This window comes from Saccharomyces cerevisiae, chromosome IV (assembly GCF_000146045.2).
Source record: "Saccharomyces cerevisiae S288C chromosome IV, complete sequence".
NCBI classification, from domain to species: Eukaryota; Fungi; Ascomycota; class Saccharomycetes; order Saccharomycetales; family Saccharomycetaceae; genus Saccharomyces; species Saccharomyces cerevisiae.
Window position 1 is genome coordinate 858,046 of NC_001136.10, and position 26,657 is coordinate 884,702.

The 26,657-nt window shown below is 37.8% G+C and overlaps 11 protein-coding genes and 1 non-coding gene across 12 annotated transcripts, besides 4 other annotated features; 8 read left to right on the plus strand and 4 right to left on the minus strand.

Annotated features, from left to right (window-relative positions):
* Positions 1-91: 91 nt before the first annotated feature.
* On the plus strand, positions 92-1,099 carry COQ4 (ubiquinone biosynthesis protein COQ4; the record flags this gene model as incomplete). Its single annotated transcript, NM_001180512.1, has 1 exon — positions 92-1,099. One exon carries the CDS (start codon positions 92-94, stop codon positions 1,097-1,099), a length of 1,008 nt encoding a protein of 335 aa, NP_010490.1.
* A 201-nt stretch (positions 1,100-1,300) lies between these two features.
* MSC2 (metal cation transporter MSC2) lies at positions 1,301-3,475 on the plus strand (the record flags this gene model as incomplete). Its single annotated transcript, NM_001180513.3, has 1 exon — positions 1,301-3,475. The coding sequence occupies one exon, from the start codon at positions 1,301-1,303 to the stop codon at positions 3,473-3,475; it is 2,175 nt and encodes a 724-aa protein (NP_010491.4).
* A 533-nt stretch (positions 3,476-4,008) lies between these two features.
* EBS1 (Ebs1p) lies at positions 4,009-6,663 on the plus strand (the record flags this gene model as incomplete). The annotated part of the gene is made up of 1 exon (NM_001180514.3): positions 4,009-6,663. One exon carries the CDS (start codon positions 4,009-4,011, stop codon positions 6,661-6,663), a length of 2,655 nt encoding a protein of 884 aa, NP_010492.3.
* A 303-nt stretch (positions 6,664-6,966) lies between these two features.
* Positions 6,967-9,477, minus strand: UME6 (DNA-binding transcriptional regulator UME6; the record flags this gene model as incomplete). Its single annotated transcript, NM_001180515.1, has 1 exon — positions 6,967-9,477. One exon carries the CDS (start codon positions 9,475-9,477, stop codon positions 6,967-6,969), a length of 2,511 nt encoding a protein of 836 aa, NP_010493.1.
* A 701-nt stretch (positions 9,478-10,178) lies between these two features.
* MSS4 (1-phosphatidylinositol-4-phosphate 5-kinase) lies at positions 10,179-12,518 on the plus strand (the record flags this gene model as incomplete). Its single annotated transcript, NM_001180516.1, has 1 exon — positions 10,179-12,518. The coding sequence occupies one exon, from the start codon at positions 10,179-10,181 to the stop codon at positions 12,516-12,518; it is 2,340 nt and encodes a 779-aa protein (NP_010494.1).
* A 472-nt stretch (positions 12,519-12,990) lies between these two features.
* YDR209C (uncharacterized protein) lies at positions 12,991-13,404 on the minus strand (the record flags this gene model as incomplete). The annotated part of the gene is made up of 1 exon (NM_001348813.1): positions 12,991-13,404. One exon carries the CDS (start codon positions 13,402-13,404, stop codon positions 12,991-12,993), a length of 414 nt encoding a protein of 137 aa, NP_001335758.1.
* Positions 13,029-13,256, plus strand: CPP2 (cysteine-rich palmitoylated domain-containing protein CPP2; the record flags this gene model as incomplete). Its single annotated transcript, NM_001180518.3, has 1 exon — positions 13,029-13,256. One exon carries the CDS (start codon positions 13,029-13,031, stop codon positions 13,254-13,256), a length of 228 nt encoding a protein of 75 aa, NP_010496.3.
* A 371-nt stretch (positions 13,405-13,775) lies between the features above and the next one.
* Positions 13,776-14,107: a long terminal repeat (Ty1 LTR).
* Positions 13,776-19,734: a mobile genetic element (YDRWTy2-2; Ty2 element, LTR retrotransposon of the Copia (Pseudoviridae) group; contains co-transcribed genes TYA Gag and TYB Pol, encoding proteins involved in structure and function of virus-like particles, flanked by two direct repeats).
* YDR210W-A (gag protein) lies at positions 14,067-15,383 on the plus strand (the record flags this gene model as incomplete). The annotated part of the gene is made up of 1 exon (NM_001184418.1): positions 14,067-15,383. The coding sequence occupies one exon, from the start codon at positions 14,067-14,069 to the stop codon at positions 15,381-15,383; it is 1,317 nt and encodes a 438-aa protein (NP_058143.1).
* Positions 14,067-19,380, plus strand: YDR210W-B (gag-pol fusion protein; the record flags this gene model as incomplete). The annotated part of the gene is given in 1 exon segment (NM_001184419.4): positions 14,067-19,380. Coding segments are annotated over 1 exon segment (5,313 nt in total).
* Positions 19,403-19,734: a long terminal repeat (Ty1 LTR).
* Positions 19,735-20,257: 523 nt separating this feature from the next.
* Positions 20,258-26,175: a mobile genetic element (YDRCTy1-2; Ty1 element, LTR retrotransposon of the Copia (Pseudoviridae) group; contains co-transcribed genes TYA Gag and TYB Pol, encoding proteins involved in structure and function of virus-like particles, flanked by two direct repeats).
* On the minus strand, positions 20,614-25,882 carry YDR210C-D (gag-pol fusion protein; the record flags this gene model as incomplete). The annotated part of the gene is given in 1 exon segment (NM_001184436.2): positions 20,614-25,882. Coding segments are annotated over 1 exon segment (5,268 nt in total).
* On the minus strand, positions 24,560-25,882 carry YDR210C-C (gag protein; the record flags this gene model as incomplete). The annotated part of the gene is made up of 1 exon (NM_001184435.3): positions 24,560-25,882. One exon carries the CDS (start codon positions 25,880-25,882, stop codon positions 24,560-24,562), a length of 1,323 nt encoding a protein of 440 aa, NP_620388.3.
* Positions 26,176-26,315: 140 nt separating the features above from the next.
* YNCD0017W lies at positions 26,316-26,448 on the plus strand. Its single transcript has 2 exons — positions 26,316-26,352; positions 26,413-26,448. It is a non-coding gene; the product is annotated as a tRNA-Ile (tRNA).
* Positions 26,449-26,657: the final 209 nt, after the last annotated feature.

Consider the following 26,657-nt stretch of genomic DNA (forward strand, 5'->3'; position numbering starts at 1 on the left):
TTCATATAACTTTTGAGAGAAAAATAGTTGCGGTTTGTGGAAAAGAAGGGGAGGAAAGCAATTAGCTACAAAAAAGGACAAGTAAAAGAGTATGTTGAGGTTATCTTTACTGAGATCAACAGCTACTTTGCCAGTGAAATGCCAACGTCGTGGGCTAATATTACCTGCGGCGGCAATGTACACCTTAGGCTCATTAATATTTGGTAAGGAAGCAAGGTTGGCGGATGCCATGGAACGTGGTGAGTTACATAACAAGAACGTTGATTATGCGAAAGAAGCTGAAGAGCGTACCGAGTTACGTATTAGGGCCCTGGCTAATACTCGGCCAATGGAACCTCGGTACAACGGCCATGTTCCCCTTCATCGGTACGAGAAATTGCTGCTGTTTGCAATTTCCGGTTGGAATTCATTTTTCCATCCTGAAGATGGTTATAATATTGTACAATTGGGTGAGGCAACTGCATTGCCGGTCTTCTTGGAGAATTTGAAGCAAACAATGTTAAGTGATTCCTCTGGGAGGCGCATTTTGAAGGAACAACCCAATATCACAACAGAGATTTTGCATATGGACAAACTAGCTAAATTGCCACATAACACGTTTGGGTATGTATATTACCAATGGTTGAAAAGAGAAAACGTTTCTCCGGACACTAGAGCACCTGTCAAATTTATCGACGATCCTATGCATGCATATATCTTTAAGAGGTATAGACAATGCCACGATTTCTATCACGCTATAACCAACATGCCTATTATCATTGAGGGGGAGATCACCATAAAGGCTCTTGAAGGTGCCAACCTGGGCGTCCCAATGGCCATTCTCGGTGGTATCCTTGCACCTTTACGTTTGAAAAAGGTGCAAAGAAAAAGATTATATAATATATATCTCCCTTGGGCTGTCAGAACAGGTTTAAGCTGCAAGCCATTGATCAACGTGTATTGGGAGGAAATGCTGGAGAAGGATGTTACTGCTTTGAGGAAAGAGCTAAAGATAACACTCCCTCCGGATCTAAGGACAATGAGGAAGGAGCGTGCAGCCCTTAGGAAGGAGATTGACGCAAAATACAACTCACAGAAACGAGCCACGACTCCAGCATGAATCAGCAGAACAACTTTTATCTCTCGCCCATGAAGTTAGATATTATTATTTAGTCAGCTATAATATACTATATAGGATGGTCGTCCAAGGCGATCTTGCGATCTCTCATCTTTAAGAAAAGTAAGGTCGTTGATATTATTGACATTAAAGGTTATGGATAGAGGCAGGTGGTGTTTCCTCGTGTCCGTATCAAGCAGAATAATGAATCTGCAAGAACTATTAGCGAAAGTACCGCTGTTGTTATCGTATCCGACCATTATTCTATCCAGTAATCTGATCGTACCTTCCCATAATGATCTCATATCACGAGCAGCCTCTACATCAGCAGCAGAGTATGCTGACGAAAAGCTAATATTTTTCAGTACAGATCATGCCATCAGACTGATTTTTCTGCCAACCTTCGTAGCTTCTTCCTTTAACCTATTTGCGCACTATTTTAACTTCATCAATTACTCTAGCCGAAGGAAGTATTATGTTTTATTTACTGCAATTTATTTCCTATCCATATTGACTGCGATTTTCCATCCAATTCAGTCAACATGCATCACTCTATTGATTATCAAGCTCCTGACTACCGCTGATGAGTCTTCGCCAAAAATTGCCCTCAATTTCAAGACCATTTTGAAAACATTTGTTCCCTTTATTACTTTAACATTAGTTATATTGCGTTGGGATCCTTCTTTTGATGCCAGCTCAGGAGATGTGAACAAAATTTCTACGTCTTTGGCCGCATATGCTCTCTTAATATTAACGCTAAGATATGCATCACCGCTGATATTATCGACGTTATCAAGTAGCATAGGTGTTGTTTCCAAAGACACCAGCGTCGCACAGCATTCGATAAGTAGAAATAAGAGATTTCCGCTAATTCTCGTGTTACCGATTTTTTCCTTTGTTCTTTTGTATCTAATGACTATAGTTAACAAGACTTACAATATCCAGTTATTAATGGTATTTGTGTTTTTTGGATGTCTGTCCATTTTCTTTTTATCGTTAAAAGATTTGTTCACAGAGGATGGAAATCAAAAGAAGGGAGGCCAGGAGGATGAATATTGTCGTATGTTTGACATAAAGTACATGATTTCCTATTTATGGCTGACAAGGTTCACCATTTTATTGACAGGCATAATGGCTATTGTAGTACATTTTTTATCGTTTAATGAAATTACTTCTTCCATCAAAACTGATTTGTTAAGTTTACTTTTCGTCGTAGTGGCAGAATATGTTTCCAGTTTCTCTAACAAACAACCTGATTCGCACTCCCATAATCATGCACATCACCATTCCCATCTAACCGATTCATTGCCTCTCGAAAATGAAAGTATGTTCAAACAAATGGCATTGAATAAGGACACCAGGTCCATTTTTTCGTTTTTATTGTTGAATACCGCTTTCATGTTTGTACAACTTTTATATTCCTTTCGTTCCAAATCATTGGGCTTATTATCTGATTCGTTGCATATGGCCTTAGATTGCACATCTTTGCTCTTAGGTCTAATTGCTGGTGTATTGACCAAGAAACCAGCAAGTGATAAATTCCCTTTCGGTCTAAATTATCTTGGTACCTTGGCAGGTTTCACCAATGGTGTTCTGTTACTCGGCATAGTGTGCGGTATCTTTGTGGAGGCAATTGAGAGAATTTTCAACCCCATTCATCTTCATGCAACAAATGAGTTGTTGGTTGTTGCTACGTTAGGCTTATTAGTGAACCTTGTAGGTTTGTTTGCCTTCGACCATGGTGCACATGATCATGGTGGTACTGATAATGAAAACATGAAGGGGATTTTTTTACATATATTGGCAGATACATTAGGTTCTGTTGGCGTTGTTATTTCGACGTTATTAATCAAGTTAACACACTGGCCAATTTTTGATCCGATCGCCTCTTTATTAATTGGTTCCTTGATTTTACTTAGCGCTCTGCCCCTGCTAAAATCTACTTCCGCAAATATTTTACTAAGACTGGATGACAAGAAGCATAATCTAGTAAAGAGTGCGCTAAACCAGATTTCAACGACGCCAGGAATCACAGGTTATACAACTCCTAGATTTTGGCCGACAGAGTCAGGCAGTTCCGGGCATTCACATGCACACACGCATTCTCATGCAGAGAATCATAGCCATGAGCATCATCATGATCAGAAAAACGGTTCACAAGAACACCCGAGCTTGGTGGGCTATATTCATGTACAGTATGTAGACGGCGAGAATTCGACAATTATCAAGAAAAGAGTTGAAAAAATATTCGAAAATGTGTCGATTAAAGCGTGGGTACAAGTTGAGCCTCAAAATTCCACTTGTTGGTGCCGGGCTACTTCTATGAACACAATTTCAGCTAACCCGAATTCTTTACCGCTACAGCCTATAGCAAATTGACAATTCTTTGTCCTGCATACCTTTTATATTAATTTTTTAAACAAGATTTCATATACATAACGGTACCTATCGTAATTATTGGCGGCTGCTTGTGTTGATCACGTCTTACGGGAAATATCACAATGGAAGAAAAAAAATACTTCTAACGAAGGAAAAGATGTCATCCAGCATTGACCTCAAATTACCGAAGAGGTTGATAAAGCAATTAGCATCCAATCGGTATCATAATTCGGAAATTAAGGGGGAATCCTCTACATTTGGTGTTTCTTCTTTCCATATATTTTGAATGTTTTTTTCCTATGAAAAGTGTCTTCAGGAATCATATATGTAAAGAGATCATTCAATTAAATACATCATCGAACTAAGATTATAAACAAGAATTTAACAAAGTCACTTAATATATCAAAAAGAAGGCTTTTAGGAACTCAAAAATCCGCATCATTTGCAATTTAAAACGTACGTCATCAGGCGTATATATTCAAAGAAAATATCTCAGTTTCATTGCACTGGCTTACAGTTGATATTTCAATTAAATGGAACCATCGAATACCCAAAAAGAAGATCTTCCTACCGCTTTTAATGGTATAAAAAGTCAATTAAACAGCATATTAAAATCGAATCAATTATTTCAAGATTATGCGCTATTAAATGGGTTCTTGGCATTTGTTCATTCCAAATTGAATGCCGCAATCCTTACATCTATAGAATCACAATGTGGGAAATCCTTTGCGGCTGATCTTGATTCTTTTGATCAGAGCAGTATCTCTTCGATTTTAGATTTTTCTTGGGAAAGCGTTCACTATCCAATATTCAAATGGTTTCAGATGTGGAGGAATTATATTCTTTTTGAGAAGGAGAATAAAAAACAGCAGACCAAATTTATCGACTTTAGAAAGATGAATTCGAAGATGTTAAAATTCTTCAAAACGGTGCAAAACTTCTATGTCAACGTTATCAACACGGTTTATAAGAAATATGATATATCTGTACTTTTGCCGAAAAGGATTATCCAAGACTTAAAGTTAAGTGACATCGAAAATACCACTAATGTTGGAGACATTCTTGCGGTGAAGACATTTAATAGTAGTAGCCCACTCGCACATCTCATCCCAACGCTTTTCCATCGCTGTCTCTTATTCTTAGGAACAGCGTATCGTTATAAAACTCTCCTCGAAGAAATTTCCAATAAATACAGCATATCCAATTTTAAAAAATCTCTGGACTTCTTTCGTTTAGCTTCGTTGGTGTTACCAAGTGCTGGTGAGACGTATTCGCAAGCAGGAGCGATATTCCTTCAAACAGGAAATTTGGGGATTGCAGTATTCAATTTTGTTAAAGGTATGATGACGAAGATGCCAAGCCCTGTTTCAATCAAAAATTTTGGGGCATTAATGGTGGACAATAAAAGTTCATTAAATCGTAGCTTGCATACTACTATCATGAACACTTACTTACAAGAATCTAAAGGACCCAGGACACCTGCTAAAGAGATACTAGAATTTTATTTCCTGGGCCTTTTTGGGTCTGTTTGGTCACCTACCAGTTGGAGAGATGATACAAAACCTAACCAATTAAATAACGGTATCAAGTTAAGGCATTTGGAAAATGCACTCTACGAGACGATGTCAGCAAGATACCTGAATAATATTAAGACCATCTTTCACAATTTGATCATTACAATTGGTGGGTTCCATCTATTATTAAAAAGGCGTTCCGATGTAAGTGCAAAAACCTTGAAGGATTTACGTAGCAATGAATTGGATTACCTAAATTTTGCATTCAAGTATATTGCTCACATTTTAAATGATATCGTTAAGGAATCATGGAGCGAAAATCCTGAGGTTTCAGAAATTCTAGGTATGGTAAGAATTATCAATTGTTGGATAAAAGCAAATCCCATGGTTCTTCAATATTCACAAAGTAATCTAGAGTTTGTTAATGCCTTGGCATACTTGATAAATGATATTGTGAAAAAAAAACCAAGTCCTTCTTTTAGTATAACAGAACATATTCCTAAAAGGACATACTGGTTCGAAGAAGACTTAATGGTGAAGGGTTTATCATTCGTTAACTTTCAACTATCTGATTTTGACGATTATGAAAAAATTCTTGAAATGGATCATAGTCTCGATAGATTAATTGGTAATCCGCCATTATGCGACAAGTTATCGGCATCATCTGAAATGCTGTTAAGGTTGCAGGCTGTTGTGAATATAAGTTCGCAATTATTGCAGAACAACAACTGCGGAGTAGAATGGTCAGATAATAAATCACGTTATATCTTTAATAAGAAAATTGGATTTAAGGAGACCGTTAAAAATAGTATGAAGACATCGAAGCAATCCAATGAAAAGGCCAAGTTACAAAGAAAAAACAAACCTTCGACCACTAATGGCTCAATATCCATGGCGGATTTGGAGAGACAAATGAGAAGTAGCTCTTTGGATTCTTTTTCTCCAACTATGGGTTATAGTGGTTCGTCTGTACCTATGGCCCCAGATACGTTCAATGTTAAGCCCAGCGGTACAATAACGGGGAACAAAGTAAATGTAGAACTGTTAAAAATCGAACTAAGCGGTCAAAACGCCGATGGCGCTATTACGAATATATCTCCTGGTTACAGTAACGCAGCGATCTCTTCTTCAAATTCGACAGATGAATCATCCTTCGATTTGAACAACATCCTATCTTCAATGCAACAAAAGCACGCGGAAAAATCATTTGCCAAATCCATGCAAGGGGTGAATGAACAAATTCCAGCGAATGACGTCTGCCATCAAGCCCAGAGGCCAATGCAAGGTGGTCTGTATTCATCACAGCAACCTTCATCGATGTCTTCATTAAACTCCGCGTATCAGAATGCCTCGATGCCTCCATCTGCCTCCATGGTATCCTATCCCTATCCTTTTTTGAACCAGCAGGGGCAAGGGGTCTTTCCGCCTTATAATGCACAAAATTTACAATGGCAGAGCGAAGCTTACTCATTAAAGTCAATGAATTTTGCAAATCCAACGTGGCTAGGTGACCAGTACCAGACATCTGCGCCGTCGTCAGCATATGCGCAAGCGCAACGGCAAATGTTTCAACAACCTATGCAGCAAGATGTGGGGAAGTACATGCAATTTCCTTTTGACGCCCAAAGCAACACGGACAGCATGAGGGGAAACAGTCGGAATAATATGTTTTAATATTGTTCGTTTTTTATCATAGTTTTTCAAATCTTCATATGAATACTAGGTAGAAATTTGGCTTATCAGTACGAATGAATTACAGTTTGACTGATTTGTACACGAGAATTGACGTATAACTTCTTTTGAAAGTCTTTGAAATTACATGGTAGTACATACATATATATATATATATATATATGTTATATTATTGTTAATTAAATATTATTATGCGTATTTTCCTTTTCTTTATTAGTATAGTATTAATGACAGTAATAATAATAATAATAGTAACAATATCTCTTTTTTTTTTTCAGTGAGCTTTTATTTTTTTTTCATTGCTCTTCTTTTGGCCTCTTTTGTTTTTTTCTTGATTTCCTCCAGTTTCATCTGTTTTTTCTTTGGATCAGATACAAAATCTGGTTTGAACGCGTCATAGTGACAGTCCAATTTCAACCTTTCACAGTTGAAACAGTGCGGTCTTTCCTCGGTACACTTCTTTTTCCTTAATCTACAAATCCAGCAACCAGTACGGGACCTTGTACCTTGAGACGTTGAGGAAGTAGCATTATTCGATTCTTGAGAATTGTTTGCTTTTGATTTCGAAGTAGTATTATTTGGTCTTTTCTTTGATGACTGTTTCGCCTTTGATTTTGCCTTAGGCTTGACATTTTTTCCTTTAGATTTAGCGAAATCCGGCGAAGTAGCGTTAGGATAATCAGCGGTATATGCCAAGCCAGAAGAAGCCTTCAAAGATGGAGACGATGGAGCTGACGAAGTTGAGGATTCGCCAAGAGAATTATAATCGCTATTGGTTTGGCTTGCTACTCTTGCGTTTCCAACTGACCTTCTCGATTTTTTCAATGGTGGAACTTCCAGTTGCTGTTGTTGTTCTGGAGCAGAAAGGCGTCTGTCTATTCGCTTACCATTCTTATTCCAAGTAACTTGCCTTGTCCTTGACTCAAAAGTGGGATCTAAAACCTTTTTAGAGTTTAGATTTAAATGGTAAGGAGACAAGTCTTGATTTTGGTCCTGGTCTTCATCAAAAACAGCTGTAGAATTGTTGCTTTCGAAAATGGGTTGTTGTTCGGAATTATGGATACGTAACAGAATTGGTCTTAAGACACCCTTTGATGGAAAAGATGACGAATGAGGCCTACTAGCCGGCACACCGAGCGCATTTGTGTTATTCATGTCATTGACATTGGAAATGGGTTTATCATGAGTTCTATATGGGGATGATCTCATGTTTGATAGCACTGCTGCTGCTGTACCCAAGTCGTCGTCTAGTTTGGTAGATGAAGATGCAGAATTCGGACCGAGCAATAATCTTGATCTCAATCCATCCAATTTAGAATTGATGTATTTCGGTGGAGGTGGTGGGATGTATTGTTCATTTGTATGGAAGGGACTATTTCTATTGTTACGATTCGGCAAATCGCCGTAAAAAAACCCAGTAGAAGGTCTTGACGAAGTGGCAAACGGGTCTTCACCGCGATTGATATTGTTCCGTTGAGGGTTGTTGTTGTTTGTGCTTGTAAACGAAGATGCGGAAGTTGGAGGTTGAGAAGGTATTTGGTTGAACCTAAAATGCTGGAAATTGTTTCTGCTGGTAATGGAAGAGCTGGTGTTCGCATGTCGAGAGTTTGTAGGCGTATCCGTGTTTGAACTAGCATTGTTGGAGGATGATTCATTCAAAGAATAAGCCTCATCTCTGTATTTCGAATTTAGCCAGAACGATATGTTGATTTTTGATTCGTTCTCGTCCAGTTTTACATTTGGGTCTGTTATCTCTCTATCCTTGTTGAAATAGAAGTTCCTGGGCGCCACGCCCACGGCACATTGGTCATCATGCACATTATGCTGGACCTGAGAGTCGTTAGATGGACTGCCGCCGCGCTTAGTTCCGCCGCGCAAATACCCGCCAATCTCATTGTTATTAGAGGATTCTCTCGAATCTGAGCTTTGTATCGAATTATTGTCGTTGTTGTTGGTACTGTTGTTTCTGCTCAGTATCGACATAGGCGAATTGGTAGTCTTACCGTTGTTCTTGTTGGCGCTGGTAATGATGAGCGGCAAATCCGATCCTGTGCGGGAACGGATGCCCGAGCCCGTGCCCGCGCCCGAGCCTGCTGCGGTGGTACCGGGGGAAGAAACCGCTGGAGCTTGTGGTGGCGGCAAATGTATTTTTTTTTTGGCGCCGGCGACGATAGTAGTAGTGGCAGTGTTACTATTAGTGGAGGTGGAGGAGTAAGGGAAAACATCCTCGTTGGTTGCAGTATACTGCGGCTGAATAGCACCGGAAATTTGTGGGTCTGTAGCCTGTGCGACATGGCCATTGCACAATGACTTAGGATCCGAAGGTGTATTGGAAGGCGCGAGTGGGCTGGCGGCAGCATGCACAGCGTTATCGCTGTCACGGCGATCTTGAAGTGTAGTATTGGTCGTAGTAGTAGTATCGTTTTCCTTAGGATCGTCTTTGATATCTCCGCCACTTTGGACTTTCAAACTCGGCGAACCAGACGGAGTATGCACGGGAGTGTTGTTGGGCGCACATGTCGATTTCATAATAGAAAGCAAAGGGTTTTCATCGTAGGTTGTCTTGAGAGATTCGATGCTAGCACTGGAAATTGTAGGATGGCGGGAGTTAGCTCCATCACTAACTTCATCTTCTGCATGTTTTTTGCCGTCTTGGCTGCTATTCATCAGCGTGGCACGAGATGTTTTATTGTGCAAATAGTGATGATTGTTGGCGGTTGTTTCCATCGAAAGCAGAGAGGCAGCCGCATTAGATTCGTCCATGTGTTTGCTTTGAGAGCGCGCCTTGTCTAGCATCGTGAGTTAAGGTCCATGCAAATGGTTTGAGTGCGGTAGTGTCCTAGTTCCTGTGCGCTGTGCGAAGGTGGGCGCTTCTTACGATCACTGGTCTCTTGTCCTTGTCCTCTATGTTCTTTTCATTTTTCTTTTTGACGGCGGCAGTTTCCGCCTGGCATTGGTGAAAAGGCGCCTTGAAGCACGGCGGACGTGTCACCCGGACCGAAACAGAAGAGAAGTAGCGCAGTCTTGGCAATTATAGGATGCCCGAAATCCAACGTGCATTCTATTCTCGTGATTATTCTCGTGATTTCGTGTGCAACCAATGGACTTTAAAAACTGCGCTCTACTACTTGTAGCAATGCATGTTTTGGGCAAGTGGGGTTGAGTGGAGTGTCACCTCAGACGACGTGTCGCTTTTGTATATCCGTTTTTACGGACATAAGAACGTGCCGCCCATTCTGGGAAAACAAAACACAGGTTAAAAAAAAAAAGAAAGGAATGGATGGGGAATGGGACAGAGAGGAAAGATAGAGGTGGAAATAACAAAAGCGTGACAACAAAGAAGCAAATACGGAGGGACAAGCAAAGAAAAAACAAGGACAGAAACAAAAAATAGGAACAAGAAGTAGCACATTCATAAGCAAGAGAGTACGAAACCTGTTTACACCCCCCGAGACAGTTGCCCTATATCGCTTTTCCCTATCAATAGTTTCTAACTCATGTCAGTCTTGCGATCACAACCTCCTTCAGTTGTACCGCTACATCTGACAACATCCACCAGTCGCAAAACAGAACAGGAACCATCGCTATTGCACTCTGCAATAATTGAGCGACATCAAGACCGTTCGGTGCCGAATTCGAATTCGAATCCGGATTCGAACCATCGAATAAAAAAGGATCGCAATAATCACACTAGCTACCATTCTTCATCGAATTCGGAGTCAAACATGGAAAGTCCTCGCTTGTCAGATGGTGAGTCTTCCACTCCGACCTCTATTGAAGAGTTAAACCCAACAATAAATAATTCGAGGCTGGTGAAGAGAAACTACTCAATATCAATTGATCCTTTGCATGACAACAGCAATAATAATACGGATGATGATCATCCAAACACCATAACTTCTCCCCGACCAAATAGCACTAGTAACAAGGAAATGCAGAAATATAGTTTTCCCGAAGGTAAGGAGTCGAAGAAAATAACAACACCCTCGTTAAACTCGAATAATTGTTTGGATTTGGACAATTCCAGTCTTGTTCACACAGATTCGTATATACAAGACTTAAATGACGATCATATTTTACTAAACAAGCGCGTTTCGAGGCGATCTTCCAGAATATCGGCAGTAACAGCAACTTCCACGACAATTAAGCAAAGAAGAAATACTCAGGATTCAAACCTGCCCAATATTCCCTTTCACGCTTCCAAGCATTCTCAAATTCTACCTATGGATGATTCAGATGTAATAAAATTGGCCAATGGAGATACCAGCATGAAACCAAATTCTGCTACTAAAATTAGTCACTCAATGACTTCTTTGCCTCTTCACCCACTTCCACAACCTTCTCAAAAGTCAAAGCAATATCATATGATATCCAAATCAACCACTTCTTTGCCGCCAGAGAATGACCACTACTATCAACACAGTCGTGGCACCAACCATAATCACGCTGCTAATGCTGCTGCTGTTAATAATAATACTACTACTACTACCGCTGCTACGGGTCTGAAAAGATCAGAGTCTGCAACGGCAGAAATTAAGAAGATGAGACAATCTTTGCTGCATAAAAGAGAAATGAAAAGGAAAAGAAAAACATTTTTGGTGGATGACGATCGTGTTTTGATCGGTAATAAAGTCAGTGAAGGCCATGTCAACTTTATTATAGCTTATAACATGCTAACTGGTATTCGTGTCGCAGTGTCACGTTGTTCTGGCATAATGAAACCTTTAACTCCGGCAGACTTTAGATTTACGAAGAAGCTTGCCTTTGATTATCACGGAAATGAATTGACCCCTTCTTCTCAGTATGCATTTAAGTTTAAGGACTACTGTCCCGAAGTCTTTAGGGAACTTCGTGCATTATTCGGCTTAGACCCTGCTGATTATTTGGTTTCGTTAACTTCCAAGTACATTTTGAGTGAGTTGAACTCGCCAGGTAAAAGTGGTTCATTTTTTTATTATTCGAGAGATTACAAATATATTATCAAGACCATACATCATTCTGAGCATATTCATCTGAGAAAGCACATACAAGAATACTATAACCATGTAAGAGACAATCCAAACACTTTGATTTGTCAATTTTATGGTTTGCATAGAGTGAAAATGCCTATATCGTTTCAAAATAAAATTAAGCATCGGAAAATTTACTTCCTAGTCATGAATAACTTATTTCCACCACACTTAGACATTCACATTACTTATGATTTAAAAGGTTCCACATGGGGCCGTTTTACCAATTTGGATAAAGAAAGGTTGGCGAAAGATAGATCATATAGGCCTGTGATGAAAGATTTAAATTGGCTTGAAGAAGGTCAGAAAATTAAATTCGGTCCATTGAAGAAGAAGACTTTTTTGACACAGCTGAAAAAAGATGTGGAATTGCTTGCTAAATTGAATACAATGGACTATTCCTTGTTAATTGGCATTCATGACATCAATAAAGCTAAAGAAGACGACTTACAATTGGCGGATACGGCATCTATTGAGGAGCAACCACAGACTCAAGGACCCATAAGAACCGGTACCGGAACGGTAGTACGACATTTTTTTAGAGAGTTTGAAGGTGGAATTCGAGCATCTGATCAATTCAACAATGATGTGGATTTGATTTATTACGTGGGGATAATCGATTTCTTGACTAATTACTCAGTTATGAAGAAATTAGAAACGTTTTGGAGAAGTCTACGCCATGATACCAAGTTGGTGAGTGCCATACCTCCAAGAGACTACGCCAATAGGTTTTACGAATTCATAGAAGATTCTGTAGATCCTCTGCCCCAGAAAAAAACTCAATCGTCGTATAGAGACGACCCTAACCAGAAAAATTATAAAGACTGAGTAGGGCACAGGTAAATAACCTATCGTCTATGTACTCAGTCTAATCTACTTTGATTTAATTTAATTCAAGTTATATAAATCTATTCTTTTCCCTTTAATTTTAATATTTTAATTTCAATCCTTTTCTTATTTTCTATTTTTGCTTTTTTTTTTTCTTTTTTCCATATTCTCAGGCCACGTCAGGCTTGCATAAGCCACGCTAGCTAATAATTCAGCGAGACCCTATTCCAAACCTAATTGTTCGGAACCATGCCATATCTCTTCCGCAGTGTGTGGCTAAGCGGCTTTAAGAGGATACGAAATGTCAAAAAACGAGAAAATTCGATTATATCTGTACGAACTTTTCTTTGCGCTTACTGCCTGTTTACTTTGCTTTGCCTTCTACTGTTTTTTTTTGCTCGAGGCCGATGGTGAACTGCAACGTTATATAAACTAAAGTGCCAGAATAAAAATAAAGAAAGGCAAAGGGAGACTATCCGTCTTCGAAACAAGTCAAAAGAGCGAAAACTAATGAGCCAACAACAAGGTTACTACCAACAAGGACCCCCACAGCAAGGTTATTATCAACAAGGTCCACCACAACAAGGTTATTATCAACAAGGTCCACCGCAACAGGGTTATCCTCAGCAGCAACCAGTCTATGTCCAACAAGGTCAACCAAAGGAGGAAAGCTGCTTGGACAGTTGTTTAAAATGTTTGTGTTGTTGTTTCTTATTAGAATTGGTATGCGATAACTGATTCGTTTGTTCAAGAAGTGGTCAATATAAAAAACGAAATCACATAGCCTTTCATCTATGCTGCGAAAGACTGTATAATTACTTTTAAGCAAAAATGTATATAATATGATGGGATCGTTACGTTGGAACAAGAATTGACCATCGTTCATCTGTTGTTGAAATAAAATTTGAAGTTATTCGTCGTACTAGTATCCTATCACATGCGGTGTAAGAAATCACATTGTATGAGAAGCAATTATCTAATTTAATGGACGCTGAAGTTCAAGAATTGGTAATGTGACAGGATAATTAATTAACAGCATATAAAATAAAAGAATAATATTTTTATTATATAAAAATATCGATCACTCTTGTGGATTTCTAAATCCTCGAAGAGAACTTTTAATGCATTCTATATGCCTAATAATAAAGTCGCTATCGAAAATATAATATCTATGCTTATCTATATTGAGAAATGGATGAAATTTGAGATAATTGTTGGGATTCCATTGTTGACAAAGGCTATGATATTAGGTGTAAATGTTGGAATAAAAATCAACTATCATCTACTAACTAGTATTTACGTTACTAGTATATTATCATATACGGTGTTAGAAGATGACGCAAATGATGAGAAATAGTCATCTAAATTAGTGGAAGCTGAAACGCAAGGATTGATAATGTAATAGGATCAATGAATATTAACATATAAAACGATGATAATAATATTTATAGAATTGTGTAGAATTGCAGATTCCCTTTTATGGATTCCTAAATCCTTGAGGAGAACTTCTAGTATATCTACATACCTAATATTATAGCCTTAATCACAATGGAATCCCAACAATTACATCAAAATCCACATTCCCAACATGGTAGCGCCTATGCTTCGGTTACTTCTAAGGAAGTCCCATCAAATCAAGATCCGTTAGCCGTTTCAGCTTCCAATTTACCGGAATTTGATAGAGATTCCACTAAGGTTAATTCTCAAGAAGAGACAACACCTGGGACATCAGCTGTTCCAGAGAACCATCATCATGTCTCTCCTCAACCTGCTTCAGTACCACCTCCACAGAATGGACAGTACCAACAGCACGGCATGATGACCCCAAACAAAGCTATGGCCTCTAACTGGGCACATTACCAACAACCATCTATGATGACGTGTTCACATTATCAAACGTCACCTGCGTATTATCAACCGGACCCACACTATCCGCTGCCACAGTATATCCCACCGCTGAGTACTTCCTCACCTGATCCAATCGATTCACAGGATCAACACTCTGAAGTACCTCAAGCTAAGACAAAGGTGAGAAATAATGTCTTACCACCACACACTTTAACATCAGAAGAAAACTTTTCTACATGGGTTAAATTTTACATCAGATTTTTGAAGAACTCTAATCTCGGTGACATTATTCCAAATGACCAGGGTGAAATCAAAAGACAAATGACTTATGAAGAACATGCGTATATATACAATACCTTCCAAGCATTTGCCCCATTTCATTTATTGCCAACATGGGTAAAACAAATTTTAGAAATTAATTATTCTGACATCCTTACAGTCCTTTGTAAAAGTGTGTCCAAAATGCAAACTAACAATCAAGAATTAAAAGATTGGATAGCTCTTGCCAACCTTGAGTACAACGGAAGTACATCTGCTGATACATTTGAAATTACAGTCAGCACGATCATTCAAAGGCTAAAAGAAAACAATATCAATGTTAGCGACAGATTGGCCTGTCAACTAATACTTAAAGGTCTATCCGGTGATTTCAAATACCTACGTAATCAATATCGTACCAAAACGAACATGAAACTTTCCCAATTATTCGCTGAAATTCAATTAATATATGACGAAAATAAAATCATGAATCTAAATAAACCGTCCCAATACAAACAACACAGCGAATACAAAAATGTTTCTCGCACATCTCCAAACACGACTAACACGAAGGTTACAACTCGTAATTATCATAGAACAAATAGTTCAAAACCAAGAGCAGCAAAAGCTCACAATATTGCTACATCCAGTAAATTCTCAAGGGTGAACAGTGATCACATTAATGAATCAACCGTTTCATCACAATACTTAAGCGATGACAACGAACTTAGTCTTAGGCCAGCAACAGAAAGAATCTAAGCCAACACGCACAATAGACTCGAATGACGAACTACCTGATCACCTTCTTATTGATTCAGGAGCTTCGCAAACGCTTGTCAGATCAGCCCATTATTTACACCATGCAACACCCAATTCTGAAATAAACATAGTCGATGCTCAAAAACAAGACATTCCTATAAATGCCATTGGTAATCTTCACTTCAACTTTCAGAACGGCACCAAAACATCAATAAAAGCACTACACACACCAAACATAGCCTATGATCTATTAAGTTTGAGTGAGCTGGCTAACCAAAATATTACTGCCTGCTTTACCAGAAACACTTTAGAAAGATCGGATGGTACAGTACTAGCTCCCATAGTCAAACATGGAGACTTTTACTGGTTATCTAAAAAATACCTAATTCCTTCGCACATTTCAAAGCTAACAATAAACAACGTCAACAAAAGCAAAAGCGTAAATAAATATCCATATCCGTTAATACATCGAATGCTTGGACATGCTAACTTCCGAAGTATTCAGAAGTCTCTTAAGAAGAATGCAGTTACATATTTGAAAGAATCGGATATTGAATGGTCTAACGCTAGCACATATCAATGTCCTGACTGTCTAATCGGCAAAAGCACGAAACATAGGCATGTCAAAGGATCACGACTAAAGTACCAAGAATCATATGAGCCTTTTCAGTACTTGCATACCGATATATTTGGTCCTGTACATCACTTACCGAAAAGTGCACCTTCTTACTTTATATCGTTTACAGATGAGAAAACCAGATTCCAATGGGTGTACCCATTACACGACCGTCGTGAAGAATCTATCCTCAATGTTTTTACATCGATATTAGCATTTATTAAGAACCAATTCAATGCTCGCGTTCTAGTTATCCAGATGGATCGTGGCTCCGAGTACACTAACAAAACTCTTCATAAGTTCTTTACGAACAGAGGTATTACTGCATGCTATACAACCACGGCAGATTCTAGAGCACACGGTGTCGCTGAACGATTAAATCGTACTTTATTAAACGATTGTCGCACACTGCTTCATTGCAGTGGTCTACCAAATCATCTATGGTTCTCAGCAGTCGAATTTTCTACTATAATCAGAAATTCATTAGTCTCACCAAAAAACGATAAATCTGCCAGACAACATGCAGGTTTAGCTGGACTGGACATTACTACTATACTACCTTTCGGTCAACCGGTTATAGTTAACAACCATAATCCCGACTCGAAAATACATCCTCGTGGCATTCCAGGTTACGCCTTACATCCGTCACGAAACTCTTATGGCTATATTATCTATCTTCCATCCTTAAAAAAGACAGTAGATACTACCAATTACGTTATATTACAAAACAATCAAACGAAATTGGACCAGTTCGACTACGATACACTCACTTTTGATGATGATCTCAATCGTTTAACAGCCCATAACCAATCTTTTATTGAACAAAATGAAACGGAGCAGTCATATGATCAAAATACAGAATCTGATCATGACTATCAATCGGAGATTGAAATAAACTCTGATCCTCTAGTGAACGATTTCTCGTCCCAATCATTGAACCCTTTACAATTAGACAAGGAACCAGTCCAAAAGGTACGTGCACCAAAAGAAGTTGATGCCGACATATCTGAATACAATATTCTTCCATCTACTATACGATCTCGTACACCCCATATCATTAATAAAGAGAGTACCGAAATGGGTGGTACCATTGAATCAGATACTACTTCACCTAGACACTCGTCTACCTTCACTGCACGAAACCAAAAGCGACCTGGTAGTCCCAATGATATGATTGATTTGACCTCACAGGATAGAGTTAATTATGGACTTGAAAACATCAAAACTACACGTTTGGGTGGTACGGAGGAACCATATATTCAACGAAATAGTGATACAAATATCAAATACAGGACTACAAATAGTACGCCCTCAATAGATGACCGTTCGTCCAACAGTGAATCCACTACTCCCATCATCTCCATAGAAACAAAGGCTGTATGTGATAATACACCCTCCATTGATACGGATCCGCCAGAATATCGATCTTCTGACCATGCGACTCCTAATATAATGCCTGACAAATCCTCAAAAAATGTTACGGCTGATTCTATTCTTGACGACCTCCCACTTCCTGACTTAACCCATAAATCTCCTACGGACACTTCTGATGTTGCAAAAGATATTCCACACATACACTCTCGTCAGACTAATTCCAGTTTGGGTGGTATGGATGATTCTAATGTTCTGACTACTACCAAAAGTAAGAAAAGATCATTAGAAGATAATGAAACTGAAATTGAGGTATCCCGAGACACATGGAATAATAAGAATATGAGAAGTCTGGAACCACCAAGATCGAAGAAACGCATAAATTTAATTGCAGCAATAAAAGGAGTGAAATCGATCAAACCAGTTCGAACGACCTTAAGATATGATGAAGCAATTACATATAATAAAGACAACAAAGAAAAAGACAGATATGTTGAAGCTTATCATAAAGAAATTAGCCAACTATTGAAAATGAACACTTGGGATACAAACAAATATTATGATAGAAATGACATAGATCCTAAAAAAGTAATAAACTCAATGTTTATATTTAACAAGAAACGTGATGGTACACACAAAGCTAGATTTGTTGCAAGAGGCGACATTCAACACCCCGATACATATGATTCTGATATGCAATCCAATACCGTACATCACTATGCACTGATGACGTCATTGTCAATCGCATTAGACAATGACTATTATATCACACAGCTGGACATATCCTCTGCTTACTTATATGCTGATATCAAAGAAGAATTATACATAAGACCTCCACCACATTTAGGTTTGAATGATAAGTTACTACGTTTGAGAAAATCACTCTATGGTTTGAAACAAAGTGGTGCAAACTGGTATGAAACCATTAAATCATATTTAATAAATTGTTGCGACATGCAAGAAGTTCGCGGATGGTCATGCGTATTTAAGAATAGTCAAGTAACAATTTGCTTATTCGTTGACGACATGATTTTATTTAGCAAAGACTTAAATGCAAATAAGAAAATCATAACAACACTCAAGAAACAATACGATACAAAGATAATAAATCTGGGTGAAGGTGATAACGAAATTCAGTACGACATACTTGGATTAGAGATCAAATATCAAAGAAGCAAGTACATGAAATTAGGTATGGAAAAATCCTTGACAGAAAAATTACCCAAACTAAACGTACCTTTGAACCCAAAAGGAAAGAAACTTAGAGCTCCAGGTCAACCAGGTCATTATATAGACCAGGATGAACTAGAAATAGATGAAGATGAATACAAAGAGAAAGTGCATGAAATGCAAAAGTTGATTGGTCTAGCTTCATATGTTGGATATAAATTTAGATTTGACTTACTATACTACATCAACACACTTGCTCAACATATACTATTCCCCTCTAGGCAAGTTTTAGACATGACATATGAGTTAATACAATTCATGTGGGACACTAGAGATAAACAATTAATATGGCACAAAAACAAACCTACCAAGCCAGATAATAAACTAGTCGCAATAAGCGATGCTTCATATGGTAACCAACCATATTACAAGTCACAAATTGGTAACATTTTCCTACTCAACGGAAAAGTGATTGGAGGAAAGTCGACAAAGGCTTCGTTAACATGCACTTCAACTACAGAAGCAGAAATACACGCAGTCAGTGAAGCTATACCGCTATTGAATAACCTCAGTCACCTTGTGCAAGAACTTAACAAGAAACCAATTATTAAAGGCTTACTTACTGATAGTAGATCAACGATCAGTATAATTAAGTCTACAAATGAAGAGAAATTTAGAAACAGATTTTTTGGCACAAAGGCAATGAGACTTAGAGATGAAGTATCAGGTAATAATTTATACGTATACTACATCGAGACCAAGAAGAACATTGCTGATGTGATGACAAAACCTCTTCCGATAAAAACATTTAAACTATTAACTAACAAATGGATTCATTAGATCTATTACATTATGGGTGGTATGTTGGAATAAAAATCAACTATCATCTACTAACTAGTATTTACGTTACTAGTATATTATCATATACGGTGTTAGAAGATGACGCAAATGATGAGAAATAGTCATCTAAATTAGTGGAAGCTGAAACGCAAGGATTGATAATGTAATAGGATCAATGAATATTAACATATAAAACGATGATAATAATATTTATAGAATTGTGTAGAATTGCAGATTCCCTTTTATGGATTCCTAAATCCTTGAGGAGAACTTCTAGTATATCTACATACCTAATATTATAGCCTTAATCACAATGGAATCCCAACAATTACATCAAAATCCACATTCTCTACAGTAAAGAATATACTGGAAGTTCTCCTCGATGATATAGGAATCCTCGAAATGGAATCTATATTTCTACATACTAATATTACGATTGTTCCTCATTCCGTTTTTATATGTTTCATTATCCTATTACATTATCAATCCTTGCACTTCAGCTTCCTCTAACTTCGATGACAGCTTCTCATAACTTATGTCATCATCTAACACCGTATATGATAATATATTGATACTATAACTATTAGTTGATAGACGATAGTGGATTTTTATTCCAACATATATTCACTCGTTTCTCCGAATGAAAATAAATAACATCTATTGACTATTCCTTTTTGTTGATATATCATCATATGTGGTGAAAGAAGATGACAAAAAAATTGAGAACAAGAAATGCCAAGGTGGATAAAATAATATGATAATAAGCAACAATATATAAAATGAAAGAGGAAATAATATCATCATTACTTAGAAAATACGACTCATCTCTGTGTCCCCTAGGAAAAGTTCAAGTATATCCTAAACCTGATACTATGGCTGAGAAATATGTGGGTAATTAGATAATTGTTGGGATTCCATTGTTGATAAAGGCTATAATATTAGGTATACAGAATATACTAGAAGTTCTCCTCGAGGATTTAGGAATCCATAAAAGGGAATCTGCAATTCTACACAATTCTATAAATATTATTATCATCGTTTTATATGTTAATATTCATTGATCCTATTACATTATCAATCCTTGCGTTTCAGCTTCCACTAATTTAGATGACTATTTCTCATCATTTGCGTCATCTTCTAACACCGTATATGATAATATACTAGTAACGTAAATACTAGTTAGTAGATGATAGTTGATTTTTATTCCAACATACCACCCATAATGTAATAGATCTAATGAATCCATTTGTTTGTTAATAGTTTAAATGTTTTTATCGGAAGAGGTTTTGTCATCACATCAGCAATGTTCTTCTTGGTCTCGATGTAGTATACGTATAAATTATTACCTGATACTTCATCTCTAAGTCTCATTGCCTTTGTGCCAAAAAATCTGTTTCTAAATTTCTCTTCATTTGTAGACTTAATTATACTGATCGTTGATCTACTATCAGTAAGTAAGCCTTTAATAATTGGTTTCTTGTTAAGTTCTTGCACAAGGTGACTGAGGTTATTCAATAGCGGAATAGCTTCACTGACTGCGTGTATTTCTGCTTCTGTAGTTGAAGTGCATGTTAACGAAGCCTTTGTCGACTTTCCTCCAATCACTTTTCCGTTGAGTAGGAAAATGTTACCAATTTGTGACTTGTAATATGGTTGGTTACCATATGAAGCATCACTTATTGCGACTAGTTTATTATCTGGCTTGGTAGGTTTGTTTTTGTGCCATATTAATTGTTTATCTCTAGTGTCCCACATGAATTGTATTAACTCATATGTCATGTCTAAAACTTGCCTAGAGGGGAATAGTATATGTTGAGCAAGTGTGTTGATGTAGTATAGTAAGTCAAATCTAAATTTATATCCAACATATGAAGCTAGACCAATCAACTTTTGCATTTCATGCACTTTCTCTTTGTATTCATCTTCATCTATTTCTAGTTCATCCTGGTCTATATAATGACCTGGTTGACCTGGAGCTCTAAGTTTCTTTCCTTTTGGGTTCAAAGGTACGTTTAGTTTGGGTAATTTTTCTGTCAAGGATTTTTCCATACCTAATTTCATGTATTTACCTCTTTGATATTTGATTTCTAAGCCAAGTATGTCGTACTGAATTTCGTTATCACTTTCACCCAGATTTATTATCTTTGTATCGTATTGTTTCTTGAGTGTTGTTATGATTTTCTTATTTGCATTTAAGTCTTTGCTGAACAATATCATATCATCAACGAATAAGCAAATTGTTACTTGACTATTCTTAAATACGCATGACCATCCACGAACTTCTTCCATACCACACTGTTTTATCAGGTATGATTTGATAGTTTCGTACCAGTTCGCTCCACTTTGTTTCAATCCATAAAGTGATTTCTTCAAACGTATCAACTTATCATTCATTCCTAAATGTGGTGGAGGTCTTATGTATAATTCTTCTTTGATGTCTGCATACAAATATGCCGAAGATATGTCTAATTGTGTAATATAGTAGTTATTGTCTAATGCAAGTGACAGGGATGTCATCAACGCATAATGATGTACAGTGTTGGATTGCATACCTGTATCGTACGTATCAGGATGCTGAATGTCACCTCTTGCAACAAATCTAGCTTTATGAGTTCCGTCACGTTTCTTGTTGAAGATAAACATTGAGTTTATTACTCTTTTAGGGTCTATTTCTTTTCTGTCATAATATTTGTCAGTGTCCCAAGTATTCATTTTCAATAGTTGGTTGACTTCTTTGTGGTATGCTTCGATATATTTTTCCTTTTCTTTAATATCTTTATTATAGGTGATTGCCTCATCGTATCTTAAAGTTGTCCGTATTGGTTTGATTGATTTTACTGCTTTTACAGCTGCAATCAGGTGAATTCGTTTCTTCGATCTCGGAGGTTCTAAACTACGCATATTCTTAGTATTCCATGTGTCTCGTGATACCTTAATTTCAGTTTCATTATCTTCTAATGATCTTTTCTTACTGTTGATAGTAGTATAGGCATTAGAGTCACCAATACCACCCAAACTGGAATTAGTTTGATGAGAATTTATCGGTGGGAGTTCTTTAAATGGGTCAGGGAATTCGGTAGGAGATTCTGGAGGTAGATCAGGGAGTGGGAGATCAGCGATGATAGATTCCTCGGTATTCTGTTCAGAAACAGTAGTTGGCGTTTTGATAGGAACAATATTGTGCGATGAATTATTTTCCGGTGGAGAAGCATCGATTGAAGGTGAACGGTGTATAATCCTTTTCTCAGTCTCTTGGTCACTTATCTGCGGAACAGTTTTGTTGTTGGTACCACCCGTACTGGATATTGGTACGTTTGTATGATTAGTCTCATTTTCACTGTACGAGTCTGAGTGTCTGAAATCTTTAGATTTACTGGCGTACGACGACTCATGTGTGTTAGATTGGGACATGGGAGCAAGTAAAGGAACATCTAATCTATGCATACCACCCGAATCGGTACTCTCGATATCGGAAATTTGGGGGGTGCTAGATCTCTTCTTAGATGGAAGAATATTAGATTCAGATATGTTGGGGTCAACTTCTCTGGGTGCGCGAATATTGGTTTTAGAAACACGTTTCGAATCTTCAGTATGAGTTGACGGGGGTGTGGAATCGGTTGGACTCACAGCTTTTGAAAGGACATTTCTCGGTTGCTCAGGATATAGTTCAATATCAGATTGAAAGTCATGGTCTGATTCTATGTTAAGATCATTGGATTGTTGGATCTCATTTGACGCAATGAACGATTGATATGAAGCAGTTAAACGGTTTAAGTCTTCATCGAAAGTGAGTGCGTCGTAATTGAATTGATCTAATCTGGAGTCCTTGCCCTGAAGAATAACATAGTTAGTTGTATCTACTGTCTTCTTTAAGGATGGAAGATAGATGATATATCCATAAGAGTTTCGAGACGGATGTAGAGCGTAGCCTGGGATGCCACGAGGATGTATTTTGGAGTTAGGGTTGTGATCATTGACGATAACAGGTTGACCGAAAGGTAACAAAGTACTGATATCAAGTCCTGCCAAGCCAGCATGTTGTCTTGCAGATTTTTTGCTTTTAGGTGAAGCTAGTGAATTTCTCACAATAGTAGAAAATTCGATTGCAGAGAACCATAAATGGTTCGGTAAACCACTACATTGCAGTTGAGTACGGCAGTCATCTAATAAGGTACGGTTTAGCCGTTCAGCGACTCCATGTGCTCGGGAATCCGCTGTGGTTGTATAGCATGGAGTTATACCATTTTTTTCAAGGAATTTATGGAGAGTTCTGTTAGTATACTCAGAACCACGGTCCATTTGTATAACCAAGACACTGGCCTGAAACTGGTTTTTAATAAAAGCTAGTATCGTAGTAAAAACATCGAGGATAGAGTCCTCGCGACGGTCGTGTAATGGATAAACCCAACGGAATTTTGTTGTCTCATCAGTAAATGAGATGAAATAGGATGGTGCACTATTTGGTAGGTTGTGAACTGGACCAAATATGTCAGTATGTAGGTATTGAAAGGGTTCGTATGAATTTTGGTATTTTAGTCGTGAACCTTTGATATGTCTGTGTTTGGTGCTTTTGCCGATTAAACAATCAGGACATTGATAGTCAATAGCACTAGACCAGTCGACATCTGATTCGTTAAAATACGTGATGGTGTTATTTTTAAGTGAGTATCGAATTGTCTGTGCATTGGCATGCGCAAGCATTCGATGAATGAAAGGATAAGGATATTTGCGTGTACTTTCACTTGTATGGACATTATTGATGGTGGGTACGGAGATATTTGATGGAAGCAAGTACTTTTTAGATACCCAGTAAAAGTCTCCATATTTTACGATAGGTGCAAGTACAGTGCCGTCAGATCGTTCTAAGACGTTTTTGGTAAAGCATGCTGTGATATCTACTGCAGCCAATTCATTCAAACTGAGTAAGTCATAGGCTATGTTAGGAGTGTGCAATACCTTTATTGATGTTTTGGTGTTGTCCTGGAAGTGAAATTGTAGGTCACCAATAGCGTTAATTGGTATATTTCTTTTTTGAGCATCAACTACGTTTATGTCAGGATTAGATGATGCTGAGTGTATGTGATGAGCAGATCTTATAAGGGTTCGTGATGCTCCTGAATCGAGAAGGAGGTGTCCAGGGAGTTCATCATCAGAATGATTAGTATGATTTACTGTAGATTCAGTAAGTTTCTGGCCTAAGATGAAGGTCGTGCTTATTGTTCAATTGAATCGGTTCAGTAGTTGATTTACTGATGGAATCGTTGTCCGTGCTGGGAGAGTTAATAGATGTGGATACATTGTGAGCCCTGGCTGTTTTCGATTTCGAATTATTTGTTTTTTGAGGATTCCGAGCTATAACTTTGGGTTTGGTTGTATTCGTATAGCTGCGAGAATCATTCTTCTCATCACTCCGATTTCTCCTGTAATTAGGTTTGCTGTTTCTCGATCCCTGTTGTTCTTCATAAATAGCATGGATATCTAAGAACAGTTCAGCGACTGTCATATTTAGATGTCGATGACGTGTGTAGCGTAAAAATTTATATTCGCCAGATAGACCTCTCATAATTAATTGGCATGCGACCTTGTTATTGATATGAATGCCATTATTGTTCAGTCTGTCGATAATGTTTGTGACTTTTGTTTCAAATGCATCTGCAGGTGTACTGCCATTATATTGCAAATTTGCCAGGGTCACAATGTCGTTTGCCTCTTGGGTATCAGATTGCATTTTTTCAATACTTTTGGAAAGAATTTTCATGATATCCGTATAATCAACGGATAGGATGTCTTTGACCCAGGTAGGTAGGAATTGAGAGGGAGCAAATATTTGAAAAGTGTTATACAAGAAGGTGAGTTCATCATCAGTGATCTGACGTACGGGTTTTCCGTTTACTGTCGGAATAATACCACCGAGATTCGAGTTTTGTAAAAATTTGATGTATGTTTTAACCCAATTTGGAAAGTCATTAGGTGAGGTTAACATTGGTGGTGGTCTGACATATTTTTTAGTGGATGTCATATCAGAGTCCGCTGAGGATGAATCAGTAAATGTATTACCTGACTCAGGTGATGGAGTGCTCAGAGGCGTTCCAACTGATGATGGATACTGCGGAAACTGTGATTGTGGCCCAGGTGGAAAGTACATAGGCGACATTTGATAAGGTGTATACGGAATCATAGATGGGTGTCCGTAAAATGACCAACCAGATGGATTGGCTTGGTTTTGGGTCATCATGCACTGCTGTGGGTACGGCCCATTCTGTGGAGGTGGTACTGAAGCAGGTTGAGGAGAGGCATGATGGGGGTTCTCTGGAACAGCTGATGAAGCAGGTGTTGTTGTCTGTTGAGAGTTAGCCTTAGTGGAAGCCTTATCATATTCTTGAATTTTGGAAGCTGAAACGTCTAACGGATCTTGATTTGTGTGGACTTCCTTAGAAGTAACCGAAGCACAGGCGCTACCATGAGATATATGTGGGTAATTAGATAATTGTTGGGATTCCATTGTTGATAAAGGCTATAATATTAGGTATACAGAATATACTAGAAGTTCTCCTCGAGGATTTAGGAATCCATAAAAGGGAATCTGCAATTCTACACAATTCTATAAATATTATTATCATCGTTTTATATGTTAATATTCATTGATCCTATTACATTATCAATCCTTGCGTTTCAGCTTCCACTAATTTAGATGACTATTTCTCATCATTTGCGTCATCTTCTAACACCGTATATGATAATATACTAGTAACGTAAATACTAGTTAGTAGATGATAGTTGATTTTTATTCCAACAATGGCCTCTTTAACACTAATATCCCGACAATTTTCCCAAAATTCAAAGAATTCTCAGAAAGAGCTATTTTTTTTTTTAATAAAATTATTAGTACTAATTCCAGTATAAATAACAATGTTATTTACGTCTCTTTCGAAAATGCTCGTGTAGCTCAGTGGTTAGAGCTTCGTGCTTATAGCAACATTCGGTTTCCGAAGTTTCTGTGCCAAAGACCTTTCAAACAGGCCTTTAAAAGCAACGCGACCGTCGTGGGTTCAAACCCCACCTCGAGCACTTTCTCTTTTTTTTTCACACGCGTTTGCAACATGCCCGTATTACATGAGCTTATTTGACTTTAGATGGTTTTCAGTTCTTTTTTTTTTTTTTTTTTTTTTCAGTAGATTAATGCGAAGAGTTAAATCACCAATTCAAAGATGGCAGATGGACCACCTTGTGGGATAAGTATAAAAATAACTAAAAGTGGTCTTGTGTTAAAAATAGAA